This window comes from Loxodonta africana, chromosome 8 (genome assembly GCF_030014295.1).
Source record: "Loxodonta africana isolate mLoxAfr1 chromosome 8, mLoxAfr1.hap2, whole genome shotgun sequence".
In the NCBI taxonomy this organism is placed as follows: Eukaryota; Metazoa; Chordata; class Mammalia; order Proboscidea; family Elephantidae; genus Loxodonta; species Loxodonta africana.
The window spans coordinates 111486334-111500464 of record NC_087349.1 but is presented as its reverse complement, the minus strand read 5'-3'; the positions used below and the strand labels follow the sequence as shown (position 1 = coordinate 111500464).

Sequence of the window (14131 nt, the reverse complement as noted above, 5' to 3'; positions counted from 1 at the left end):
TCAGAGGACTGAGGTGAAAGGCAGCTCTCACAGTGTGTTATCAAGCTGGCAACTATCAAGCCCCATCAGCTAGAAAATATTAGTCATCAACAGCAAAAAATTCTAAAATAATGCATGTCCTTGTGAATATAAATTTTGTTTCCTCCTTTTAACATTTTTTTTAAATTATCATTCCTAAGGTGTGAAATGTTATGCTAAAAAAAAAAAAAAACTTGAAAAATAATGTATTCCAAACTGAAACTGTTTTCAACTTAAATTCATCTAATTACTAAACTAGTTTTCATTGTTTTTCTGAATGTTCCTAAATTCACACACTAACCTCATTCAGGGCATATTCTCTTTCCATTAAAACCAATCAAATATATCTGAAAAGTGGTCAAAAGTACTGATTTAGGGGTTATTAAGGCAAGAAAAAGAGAGCCTTGATGGTGCAGTGGTTAAGCACTCAGCTGCTAACCAAAAGGTCAGAGATTCAAACCCACCAGCCGCTCCAGGGGAGAAAGATGTGGCAGTCTGCTTCCATAAAGACCACAGGCTTGGACACCCTGTGCAGCAGTTCTACTGTGTCCTATAGGGTCACTATGAGTCATCACAGACTCAATGGCAATGGGTTTGGTTTCTGGAAGGCAAAAGAAACACTCAGACTTCATTATCCTAATTAACACTTTTTAAATCAAATTGGGTCATGTGACTCTTCCAAGAGGCCTACAAATTATTCCTTATGTGTGTGATGTTGTCAGAACAATGTTAACCATTATGATGTAGTAAGTGGTTTAGACACACAGTGGGAGGGAGAGAGGTTTTCAATTTCACTCTAAACCAATCCTACATAATAACTAGAGAAAGGAAGACAGAGGGTGGCAGATGGGACCTGGGCAAGGATGGACTCTGAGTGGCAAATGTCTTCTATCTGGAATCAGTTTCTCCAATCTAATGCCTTGTTTATTGAGCACTAATGAGTTTTACTGTTAATTAATTGGGTTCCAGCCAACAAAACTACATTTACAAACAAATATTAGCCACATGAACAAAAATATATACACTTTTGACATTCTATCACTCCCAGCCCAAATCAGGAGGTCTAAAAAAACTGCCAGGATCCAATGTGGGAACCTGCTGCTTTGCCCAGGACTGGAAGTTCGCTTTACTTTCACTCCCATTGCACACACACCCAAATATACACTCACAGGCTTTCCCACTGACGTCCTTAACATTAATTTGCTACTTCAGTACTTAATTGTTCCACTTATTTACACATAATTGTAAAGTCCTTATATTTGGTATATCTCCTGTTCTCCGACTCCTAAGACCAGACAGAGCCTCTGTGCTGACATAAATGCTATGCTGACCCTTTACATTTTTAAGCAAACTTTCTCTCCAACGTGCGTTGACTCTTCCAAGGCAGCGGTAAGCAGGACGCTCTGGGTTCCATTCCAGGGTACCCTCAGGCCTTACACAATAAATTCCTGTTCACCACCTTTCTAGGCTGATAGACACCTCTACTGAAGTGGAAATGAGTGAGGAGAAGAGAGACATCATTTAAAAACAAGCACGAAGCTTCACAAACACATTCAAATTCCCTGAGGGACTGAATTACTGGGCTGAGGGCTGTGGGGACCATGGTCTTGGGGGACATCTAGTTCAACTGGCATAACATAGTTTATAAAGAAAATGTTCCACATTCAACTTTGGTAAGTAGCATCTGGGGTCTTAGAAGCCTGCAAGTGGCCATCTAAGGTACATCTACTGGTCCCATCCCAGCTGAAGAAAACCAAAGACACAATGGAAAGATTAGTTCAAAGGACTAATGGACCGCAACTACCACAACCTTCACCAGACTGAGCCCAAAACAACTAGATGGTGCCTGGCTACCTCCACCCACTGCTCTGACAGGGATCAAAATAGACTGTCCCAGGCAGAGCAGGAGAAAAATGTAGGACAAAATTCAAACTCACCAAAAAAAAAAAAAAAAAAGACCAGATTTGCTGGTCTAACAAAGACTGAAGAAACACCCAGAGTATGGCCCCTGGACATCCTTTTAACTCAGTACTGAAGTCACTCCTGAGGCTCACCCTTCAGCCTAATATTAGACAGATCTGTAGGGCAAACAATAACACACTGAGAAATGTGCTTCATAGTTCAATCATGTATATGAGACTAATGGGCACACCAGACTAAAACACAAAGACAAGAAGGCAGAAAGGGACAGGAAAACTGGAGAAGTGGAAACAGGGAACCCAGGGTGGAGAAGGTGAGAGCACTGACAGATCATGGAGTGGGTAACCAATGTCACAAAACAATGTGTGTATTAATTGTTTAATGAGAAATGAATTGCTTTGTAAACTTTCACCTAAAGCACAATTCTAAAAAAAAAAAAAGTGTTAGCACCCTGAGCTCTCTTACGTACAAAGCCCCTGGTCATCACTTGTGTTTGAGTTTACAAAGTACATATAAACTTGGATTTACGCAGAGCAGCGACTGTGCACCAGAGCTCCTCTGAATCGGGGGAGGTGCTGGAGTCTCTGCACTTTCCCCATGTTCTGGACCCCCAGGTAGCCTGCTCTCCAGAAATGTGTGCTATCTACAACCAAACTATGCCATCTGTATCACTCTCTGTGAATTATAATCAGAGCAAACCAAGGAAGTGTCAGGTCACTCCTTCTTGAGAAACTTGGGGCTCTTCCCAGGACCCTGGTGGAAAGTGCAGGCAGGAGCCATGTCCTCACTGTGATCACCTCCCAGCCTGCCTGCATCTGCTATGGCTCCTCCTAACTCTCACTAGCCAGTTAGAAACATGATCACATTGGCAAACATTGCTGGAGGTTCCCTGGTTTTTGTTCCCCCTTACTCTAAGCCTCTTCTTAAATGACCATGTGATTGTTCGACCAATGGGAATGGAGCAAAATGATATGTGCCACGTCTGGGCTGGGTCCTCCCTCTGTCTTCCTCTCCAATGGGGTGCTGGAGCTGACAGATGGACACCTGCACACCAGCCACAGTGGGGCAACCAGATGGAAAGAACTGAGTCCCTGATGGTTTTAGCACCTCAGCACCAGCCCCAGACTATTGATGTAGGCTTTTATGCAGGAGAGAGAAAATTCTTTCTTCATTAAGCCACTATTACTTTGGGCTCTCTAATACAGTCACTTTATCTTTCTCAAAATAAGACATCCAATGCCCCCCAAGTCTCCAAGAACTGAACTCCCTAGGTTACAAGCCAAGTCCAAGAATATTAGACTCAAATATTGGTGCCAATTTGTCTGCTCTACTGTAGGTCTGACAAAAAAAAAGATTAAGCACAAATTTTAGAAAAAGTAGGCTTTTTAAGAAGAGAGATTTAGAATATTCCGGGAACACATCGGAACATACCATTTTAAAGCTCATTTGAGTTTTGAGATCATCTTCTCCAGCTCCCTCCATTGACAAATGGGAAACGAGAGCTCGTTTACTGAATTCTTTGTACTTATTATTATTGTGCTATAAGCTTAGGGTCAGAGAGTCAAGCAAGGCAAAAATCATAAACCCAATGAGGGTGTGTAGACACTGCGCCACCAGACACACATCAGAGAGCTCATACCTCTGGAGAGGAGAGGGAGGGGACTCACGGGAAGGCTCAGATGGGAAGCCCCCCTGATGAACGTTTGAACAATGAGTGAGAATCATCCTGGGAAAGAAGGAGAAAAGACTCCAGGCAGAGAGAAAAAGTCTGAGAAAGCAGGGTGCATTCTGGGAACAGCAAGCTTCTGAAAATGGCTTGTTAAGAAAGGGCAAACGGAGAGTGACAATTCTAGAGGCTGGAGCTGCACTGACCCATACGGTCCCACTAGCCCTGTGACTCCTTGAATTTAAATTAATAAAATTAAACGAAGTTAACTGCTCAGTTCCTCAGTTGCACTAGCCCCATTTCAAGCCACCCTTTCTCTGGAGCGAGGTGGAGAGCAACCCTAAGGCAGTGGTTCCTCATCTGGGTTCTTGGTCAGTGATGACAGGAGGGGTGGTGGGTGAGAGGCAAAGGGGGGTCAGTGAACCAGGACTCCCAATAGGGCTCATCTCTGAGGATTTGTGACACACTTTCTTTCAAAAGATTTACCTAAATCAATCAGTGTCATCTAAAAAGGCATCACCTGGCTTAGTGGACATAGGATTGGATCTAAAAAAGGGTTTGCACAAAAGCAATTACGGTCTGTGAATCTGTCTAATCAAATGTACCTAAATAAAATACATGTTGACAGTTGTTTAAAAAGCTTTTTCTTTTTTTTAATCAAAAAAATTCTTGGCTGGAGTACTTATTCTAATTGCATCTGCCCTGTAGAAGACACGGTCCTAGCGAGGAACAGCTCACCACCTAATTATGGAGACCAGATGGAAGCATGTGAAAAACCTAAAGCTACAAAGTCTCTGCCTCCCAGCTGGAGAGAGGTGATCTTTCTCTAGCTGAGCCTGGGAGTTCCCAGGTGCTAGGAGCAAAGCAGGCACCAGTTAGGTGGAATAATCCAAGGAGAGGCTTGCTCAGAAGCATGGTGACTCTCACTGAGACTCCCCACCCCCTTCAAATATTGCTGGCGCTCCACTGTCATTTTGTTACACCAGGGCACACAGGTCAATCTAGACAAGAAAATAATGTCAGCAGGTCTTGAAAACAATTGCCCTCATCAGCATTGTAAAAAGCTAAGGAAACCACATTAAGCACACATGAGAAAAAAAGGCTAGCACCACTGCAGGAAGAGACAGGTAAAAAGTAAAGAATTATGGAAGCATGAAGCAAAAGTGATATAAGAGAACGCGCCGAGAGCTGGCAAGTGGGCCGGGAACAGTAAAGAAAACACTCGAGAAACAGCGAAGGTGAAGACAGCAAAAGTATAAAATGCAGCCTGGTCTGGGGAGGACTGCTAAAATCTAAACTCATTTAAATAAAGTTATAAAAGAGTAAAATGACATATTACCAATCAATATATATCAATAATATAAACCAATATAAGTATTTTAAGTAGTAAGAATAAGAAGTACAAAGATTAAGTGGGCCTGGTGATATCAAATCTATGTTCTATCCTAATACAAGGTGCCTGAATAAACGCATAACTAAAATTGGCTGCCAAAGAAAATTCACAGACCCATTTATTAAATATGGATAAGGGACAGAATGAAGGGAATCAAGGTAAACATCACATAATAAACATGGTAAATCTCAACTAAATATTTTTACTAAGTTCAAGTCAAAGCCAAAACTAAGTGGGCCTATACTTTTAATTTGCAAATCCTGTACGTAAAAACTAGTCTGGTAACGAATATTTCTGATTTTTTTTTAACTGTGATTGATCGCAAAATTAAATTTAATAACAAAGCATAACAGGGTTAAGAACCTAAACTGCTTTTTATGGTGTGCAGGTATATCCTATAGTCATTGTTTTCTTAATTATTATGGAAGTATTCTTGGGTCCACACAAATTGTAAGGGCTAGGAAAGCCCTTCTTGAAGATAATGTGAAATGCCCTAAATTTATCTTCCCAGTTCAGCTATCTTCTACACAATGCAAGAATATGTGGTGGTTTCGGTCAACAACAAAAAATCTTTACAACAATTGTTTTCTGTCATGTGAGAAAATGATACTTATTTAAAGTTTGATTTCATGACCAACTGTTGCAGCATCAAGTAGAAACTAAATTCCCCTAAAAAAAAAAAAAAAATTCGCCTCAAGCACACAGTAAATACTGTCTTACAGTCAAGCAATAGAGAGGCGGCTACAGAAACGAGTCAACAGAAATTTCAGTGAAGAACCAACAGAATCCAATTGCCTTTGATAACGTAAGAAAGTCACAAATTTCACATCTGTATCTATCCTTTATGATAGGCAAGTGATACATCTAAATTATACAAAACATTCAATACCCGAGAGTACTTTTTTCCTCTTACTTTAATACATAATAGTGGACACAGTGTGGAAGAACTAATAAAAATATCCATAATAACAATTTCTTGTTTTGTTATTATGTGCATAGCAAAAGTCCTTATAGTTTTCCTTTGGGGCCCTGATGCAAAGGCCAATCAGAGCTCTGCAAACCACTATACAGAACCATACGCAGGGTTTAACCTCTTCATTTTATAGTACCTGGTTGGAAAAAGTACCGCCATCAGATGACACATGAGTCCATAATCAGACTCTTTTAAAAGATTTTAAAAATACTCTTTGGATAGAGTTTTGCTGACCTCTTAAATGTTCTCTTGTCCATATTTATTTATAAGATAATAGTGGCAAAAAAGATCCTTCCTCTGTTTGGCTATGATAGCAACCGATTTAAAGGTAACTTTATTTTCTGTTACATATTTCCCCTAGTCACTTGGTATACCATGAAAAACGACTCCCCACATTTCTTTTCTTTTTTTTTTTTTTGGTATTTGTCTGTTCAAAGGGAATTACATAACGGCAACTAGGTGCACTGCAAGGAAAAGTTCGTTTGAACACTTGTCAGCTTCAGGATTATTTGTTAACCTGGCTCACTTTTTCCTGGCATTAAAGGGCGAGCTTTTGTTTTTCTTTGTTTTTTTTTTCTTTGTTTTTTTGTTTTTAAGAAGGAAACAGTTTGAAAACCTTTTACAGCCCTGGGCAACACTGGGGCATATGGGCTTACGGGCAGGGTGAGTCAGTAGGGCACAATTGCAAAAGAAAAGAGATTTGTTGTCCCCAAAGCTGCCTCCTTCAAGTCCAGTTGCTACAGCGGAAAGTGGGCCCATTCGGTAAGCAGGTGCAGGACCCACCCCAACAACTCATTCCATTTGCAGGACTCATAACACATTTGCTCCAGGCAAGTGAGTTCGAAAGGGCCAAAGAGCTCCGTGCTGAGATCCACAAACGTTCCCAAGGACGTCGCGCCCAACACCGGGATCCCAGCGGCTACACTGCCCTGGTTACGATGTGTACGTTTCCAGTGCGGACTCAGTCTCTACTTAAAGGAAAGGACTGTTTGTCCTGAATTACAAAAGTTGTTCTTACTGCTAGCAAAATTCTGTATGTGACGCGTAGTCCCTCCACTCAAGGTGTGAGGATGAAAAACAAGAATCTGGAAAGGTTTGGGCATAGGGAGAATCATGAAGAGACATGCCTTGTACTTGTAAATCCAATCCTGGGGTCCCTAACTCTGGTATGGTCCGACTACCGCGCCCCTGCACACTGTCAAAGGGAAATTCCAGAAAAGAAAGCTATGGGGAAGGGACACAGTTGTCATGAAAACCTCTCCGGGCAATGCCCTATACAGAAACCGACCGAGAGCGCCCGGGCCAAAGAGGCTACAGAACTCCAACAACACTCGGCACCTGGACGTGGGAGGAGGGGGCAGCGGGGCAGGTTATTGTGGCCGGGTGAGGGGTGCCTTTAATGTGACAAGGTCATAGGGCAACTCAGTGACAGAGCTGGAGTCAGAGGCCTGGTCCCAGCAAGGCCGGCCGACTCGCAAGGCAGACACTCAGAAAAGGTGGCTGAGGAGGGCTTGGAGTTAGGTTGGGACTCTGCTCGACTGACCCCCATTATAGCGCGCGCACGTAAATACACCCAGCTGGAAAACGGCGCTCCGGCCTCCGCCTGACACGGTTACCTGGGAAACGACCCCAGCGCACAAAGTACACAACTCCACGTCCCCCTAGCAGGTCGCGGGCGGCCGCCTTCGCCTACAGGCCGGCCCGCCGCTACGGGAGCACACGCTCACCGCCCCCCGGCGCCCCGTGGGCCCAGGGCCGGAGCAGAGGCGCCCTCCCCGAGAGCGCACCAAGCCGAGCCCAGCCTTCCACCCCAGCACTGCCGCGCGCCCGGCCCGCTTACCCGGTGGGCGGCTTGGCCGCCGAGGCGGGCGCAGAGTCCATGGTGCCCGCGGGCGTGGGGCGCGGAGCTTGCGGCCGGGCCGAGTGAGGCGCGCTCGCCGCCTCCGCCTCGCTCATTCACTTTTTCCGCGCCGACCCATCGTCCTCCCACGCGGGGCCGGCGCAGGACAGCCGTGGAGCGGAGAGGGCGGGAGGGGCTGGAACAGTGCGGGGAGGGGCCCGCAGTCGCGCAGGGTGGGGGCGCCAGGAGCAAGGTGCGCCGCGCCCCCGCCGCTGTCGCCGCCGCGCCTACCCGAGCACCGCCCCGGCCCCGCCCGCTGGCCCGGCCGCTCGCCAGCGGACGATGCTACGGGAGTGCCAGGCTCGGCCCCGCGGGGTGCCGCCGGGGAAGGAGTGGGGCATGCACCCCGCGCTGGCCTCAGCCACCTCCCTCGGCTTCCTCTCCCCAGGAAGAGAGTGCGTCTTTCTCTGAGCCTGAGTTGTGGGTCCTGAGGCGCCAGAGCCCCAGCCGGGACCTGGAACTAGAGAGGAGAAGCTGGGGCAGGGCAAACCAGGTGCAGAGAGGCTGTGAGGGGGCGAAGTGTCAAGCCCAGCGGCAAGGAGTAAGGTTTAGAGAATAAGAAGGGAGTCTCTGGTGCTGCTGTCTCTGCTCTGGAACCCAACAGAAGCTTCCTCCACGCAGTGGGCACCTAGTACAGTGGTTCTCAGCAGCACCTGAGAGCTTGTTAGAAGTGCAGATTCTGGGGCCACACCAGGTCTACTAAATAAAAAAAACTCTGGGAAGTGGGTAGTGGGGCCCAGCAATGCGCGGTTGAACCAGGGCTCTTGTTTGATAGGCCCTTAAGTTTGAGAAGCTTGGTCTACTAAGTGCTTACTTCATGTCTAGCCTTGTATTGGACTCCAGAGGTTTGGACAAACCATTAGGTGTGGACAGAAACGACAGCAGGGGCAAAGCACTTTGGAGCCCAGAGCAAGTGCTTGTCTTAGCAGATGCAGGAAAGAGAGGACCTTAAGCCAAAGGGCTTCTGGAAGAAGACCCGTCTGATCCTCCCATCTCCAGTGAGCAGCCCTTTCAGTAGCTGCATGTCTTAAGGCCTCTGGCCCTACTCTAGTTTTACCCTCAGAGGCCCCTTTGAATTATCTCCATACTCTTCCTAAACCAGTTTTCCACAGAGTCAGTTCCAACTCATGGTGGCCCCATGTGTGTCAGAGTAGAACTGTGACTCATAGGGTTTTCAGTGGCTGGTTTTTCAGAAGCAGACCACCAGGCCTTTCTTTTGAGGCAGCTCTGGATAAACTGGAACTTCCCAAAGCAGCAAAAGAGAACACATGGGTTGATATGAAAATCTGACCTACAAAAATGGTAATTTTATATGGTTCCAAAAAATAAACAGCCAACAAGATGCAAAAGGCTAATATGATGCAAGGTGAAGTGGGTCTACATATGTGATCAGCATTGAAAGAGGTGCTCTCTTGGGATCTAACATTGGGTAATGTACACAGAGGCTGGCCTGAGCTTTTCACCCATGGGTCCCCAGCTTTCTCATGAACAAAATCAGAGGGCCAGTCCAGATACCCAGTCCAAAGCCCTCCATGATTCCAGGTCTTGGTTGCTCAGACCCATAGTGCTTCCCACCTCAGGTCTCTATCCAGATGCTCATCTGGTCTCTGCTCAGATCTCAACTCCCCAGAGAGGACTTCCTGAACCCTCTGTATAAAAGAGCACCTCCACCCTTACTGCCCTTGTTGCTGGCCTTATCCTTGTTTGTTCTTCTTCAGAGCATTTATAACTATGTTTATGGATATACACAGTAAAACACCAAGTCAACAGTTTATACAGGTACCATTTAGTGACATTGTATTCTTTGTGTTATGCAACCATTCACCCCCTCCTTTTCCAAATTGTTCCTCCCTTGCTAACATAAACTCACTGTCCCCTAAGGTTCCTGTCTAATCTTTTGAGTTCCTGTTATCAATTTGATCTCATGTAGATAGTTCTTAAAAGAGCATAAGACTCAAGACAAACGTTTTCTACTAGTTAAGCTAAACTATTGTTTGGTTTTAAGAAGCCCTCAGGGGATATTTTTGGTTTAAGGTTTAAAGATCTTCTCAGAGCAATAGTTTCACGGGTTCATTCAACCTTCATGGCTCCAGGAAGCCTGGTTCTTCTTGTTATTACGCACTGTAGAGTTGGTTTAGACTCATACTGACCCTATGTACAACAGAGCAAAACGCTGCCCAGTCCTGTGCCATCTTCACAATCCTTATGCTTGAGCTGATTGTTGCAGCCACTGTGTCAATCCATCTCATTGAGAGTCTTCTTCTTTTTCCATGACCCTCTACTTTATGAAGCACGAGGTACTTCTCCAGGGATTGGGCTCTCCTGGTAACATGTCCAAAGTGTGTGAGACAAAGTCTTGCCATCCCTGCGTCTAAGGAGCATGCTGGCTGTATCACTTCCAAGACAGATTTGTTCGTTCTTTTGGCAGTCAATGGTATATTCAATATTCTTTGCCAACACCATAATTCAAAGTTGTCAACTCTTCTTCCAGGTTCTTATTCATTATCTAACTTTCACATGCATACGAGGTGATTGAAAACACCATGGCTTCGGTCAGTCGCACCTTTGCCCTTAAAGTGTCATCTTTGCATTTTAACACTTTAAAGAGGTCTTTGCAGTAGATTTGCCCAATGCAACACATCCTTTGATTTCTTGACTGCTGCTTCCATGGGCATTGATTGTCGATCCAAATAAAATGAAACCCTTGACAACTTCAATCTTTCATCTGTTTATCATGATATTCCTTATTGGACTAGTTGTGAGGATTTTCATTTTCTTTTTGTTGATGTGTGATCCATACAGAAGGCTATGGTCTTTGATCTTCATCAGAAAGTGCTTCAAGTCCTCTTCACTTTCAGCAAGCAAGACTGTGTCATCTCCATAACGCAGGTTGTTAATGAGTCTTCCTCCAATCCTGTCCTGATGCCCCATTCTTCTTCATATAGTCCAGCTTCTTGGATTATTTGCTCAGCATGCAGATTGAAAAAGTGTGGTAAAAGGATACAACCATGACCCACACATTTCCTGATTTTAAACCGTATAATATCTGCTTGTTCTTTTTCAAAGACTGCTTCTTGATCTATGTACAGGTTCCTCACGAGCAAGATTAAGTGTTCTGGAATTCCCAGTCTTCAAAATGTTATCCTTGATTTGTTATGATCCACACAGTTGAATGCCTTAGTCAACAAAACACAGGTAAACACCTTTCTGGTATTCCCTGCTTTCAGCCAAGGTCCATCTGACATCAGCAATGATATCCATGTCCTCTTCTGAAATCAGCTTGAATTTCTGGCAGTTCCCTGTCACTGTACTGCTGCAACCACTTTTGAATGATATTCAACAAAAAATTTAAATGAAATATAACAATATTAATGATATTGTTCGATAATTTCTACATTTGGCTGCATCACCTTTCTTTGGAATAGGCACAAGTATGGATCTCTTCCAGTCAATTGGCCAGGTAGCTCTCTTCCTAATTTCTTGGTATAGTCGAGTAAGTACTTTCAGCAAGGCATCCATTTGTTGAAACATCTCAGTTGGTATTCCATCAATTCCTGGAGCCTTGCGTTTTGCCAATGCCTTCAGTGCAGCTTGGACTTCTTCCTTCAGTACCATCGGTTCTTGATCATATGTTACCTCCTGAAATGGTTGAATATCAACCAGTTCTTTTTGGTACAGTGACTCTGTGTAGTCCTTCCATCTTCTTTTGATGCTTTCTGTGTCATTTAGAATTTTGCCCATAGAATCCTTCACTATTGCAACTCAACGCTTGAATGCATGGTCTTCCCTTTTGGTTTTCTAACTTGTCATCATAATACTTTGTGTTCTCAAGCCATCCTTTGACATCTTTTACTTGATTTCTTCCATTGCTTTAGCTACTTGACTTTCAAGAGCAAGTTTCAGAGTCTCTTTTGACATCCATTTTGTTCTTTTCTTTGTTTTTAATGACTTCTTTCTTCATGTATAATGTCCTTGATGTCATTCCACAACTGATCTGGTCTTCGGTCATTAGTGTTTAATGTGTCAAATCTATTCTTGAGATGGTCTCTAAAATCAGCTGGGATATACTCAAGGTTGTATTGTACTTTCTCTCCTGTGGACTTGTTCTAATTTTCTTCAGCTTCAATTTGTACTTGTTCAATTTCAAGTCTGGAGTCAATAGGAATTTGAATTTCTATTCTACATTTTCCCCCTTTTTATCAGGATTCTTGTATGGAATCTTTGATTGAAATGTTCAGTAATGGTAGCTAAGCACCATCCAGTTCTTCTGGTCTCATGGCAAAGGAGGCAGTTGTTCATGGAGGCAATTAGCCTTACATTCCATGCTCTCTTCCTACTCTTGACTCCTATTCTTCCTTTGTTATTCCAGTGAATAGAGGCCAATTGTTGTGCCTTGGATGGCCATTTGCAAGTTTTTAAGACGCCAGGCACTACTCATTCTATGCGTTGAACTAGGAGGTAGAAAAAAAGCATTAAAAATGCTATGAGACCAATTAACTGGTATTATTTTGTAGTTTGTGTTTACTTTAATATACATTTACTTATATTTATAAACCATATTGTTGTGGTTAGGTTCCATCAAGTTGATTTAGACTCATAGTGACCTTATGTACAACAGAAAGAAACACTGCCCAGTCCTGTACCATCCTCACCATCCTTGTTATGCTTGAACCCACTGTTGCAGCCACCGTGTTAAGCCATCTCATTGAAGATCTTCCTCTTTTTCGCTGACCCTCTACTTTACCAAGCATGATGTTCTTCTCCAGGGACTGCTCCCTTCTGATAACATGCCCAAAGTGTGTGGATGAACCCTTGCCATCCTTGCTTCTAAGATACATTCTGACTGTACTTCTTCCAAGACAGATTTGTTTGTTCTTCTGGCAGTCCATGGTTTATTCAATATTCTTTGTCAATGCCATAATTCAAATGCATCAATTCTTCTTTGGTCTTCCTTATTCATTTCCCAGCTTCCACATGCACATGAGGCAATTGAAAATGCCATGGCTTGGGTCAGGCGCACCTTAGCCCTCAAAGTGACATCTCTGCTTTTGAACACTTTAAAGAGGTCTTTTGCAGCAGATTTGCCTAATGCAAATCTTGACCATTGCTTCCATGGGCATTAATGTTTATATTTAGAACATTTAACAATAGTTGTTTATATTAGGACATTTATATTTATAAACAAACAAAATATTATTTCTATCTGTTGTTATTTGCTAGTGAGTTGATCCCAACTCATGGTGACTCCATGTTTGCAGAGTAGAACTGTTCCGTAACATTTTCAAGGCTATGACTTTTAGGAAGCAGATCATCAGGCCTTTCTTATTAGGCACTATGGGGTGGTTTCAAACTGCCAACTTTTCAGCTAGTAGTTTAGCATTTAACCATACGGGCCACCCAAGACTCTGTAAATATTTATATTTACATGTATAAGTTTTGTTAATATATAAACATGATGTATATGTTTATATATAAATAAATATAAATATCTAAATAAATGGGTATCATTCTCAGTTTACATTTTGTTTATATGTTCATTGTTGGTCCTTCCTCCCCTGGAATGTTATTTTACTGAAGGTTGGGCCTTTGTTTTATTCTTCATTGAGCCCCAGCTTCTAGGACTGTGCCTGGCAAGCTTGGAGTCAGTGATAAATAAATAAACAGTACACTAATGAACGAATCTCCACAACTCCTTTCACCTCTATGTTTCTGTACAGAGGATCCCTCCCAGGATTTTTCAAGCCTCTCCTTGCTTTGGACACGACAGGGGGATAGAGCCCACTGGGTGGGGCCCGGAGCAAGACCTAGACACTGAGGAACCAGACCCTGCTGGAGAGCCGAGGAGGAGATTTGGCTCTTTAGGCAACACACACCCTAAGGGCCTGACAACAGCAACAGGAAGAAGTGTGGTAGGAGGTGAGGAGAATGGCTCCATGGGAGCACAAACAGCGAGGGCAAACCATAAGCAGATTGTTTTCAGTTTGAAGAGTTTCTCCAAGAGATGGTCAATATCAGAGAAAATTTATTAGAAAGAAGCAATGTTCCAGCCTCCAGGCTGAGTTTCAAGCTGTTGTCCCTGGAGGAAGCCCTGGAAGGGCCTAGGGCCTGGTGAACCTCAGATTCTAGGAAGGCCATGTAACACCTCAGACCTCAAAACAAGACAGGGACCAGTGTCCTCAGACTTGCCTCCAGAAGGGGAGGGGACTGAGCTCCCCAAGGCCCTCAACCTAATTCAGAGTAGATGTAGTCTTGGCAATCATG

General features: G+C 43.8%; 1 protein-coding gene across 2 annotated transcripts in view; it reads right to left on the bottom strand.

The window, feature by feature from the left end:
* COBL (cordon-bleu WH2 repeat protein) overlaps positions 1-7883 on the bottom strand; it is a 370310-nt gene extending 362427 nt beyond the window's left edge. For both annotated transcript variants that reach the window (XM_064290208.1, XM_023544235.2), the window contains exon 1: positions 7811-7883. In XM_064290208.1, the coding sequence (XP_064146278.1) occupies positions 7811-7851 (41 nt within the window). In that variant the 5' untranslated portion in view covers positions 7852-7883. The remainder of the gene's footprint in view (positions 1-7810) is intronic.
* Between the last annotated feature and the right edge of the window lie 6248 nt (positions 7884-14131).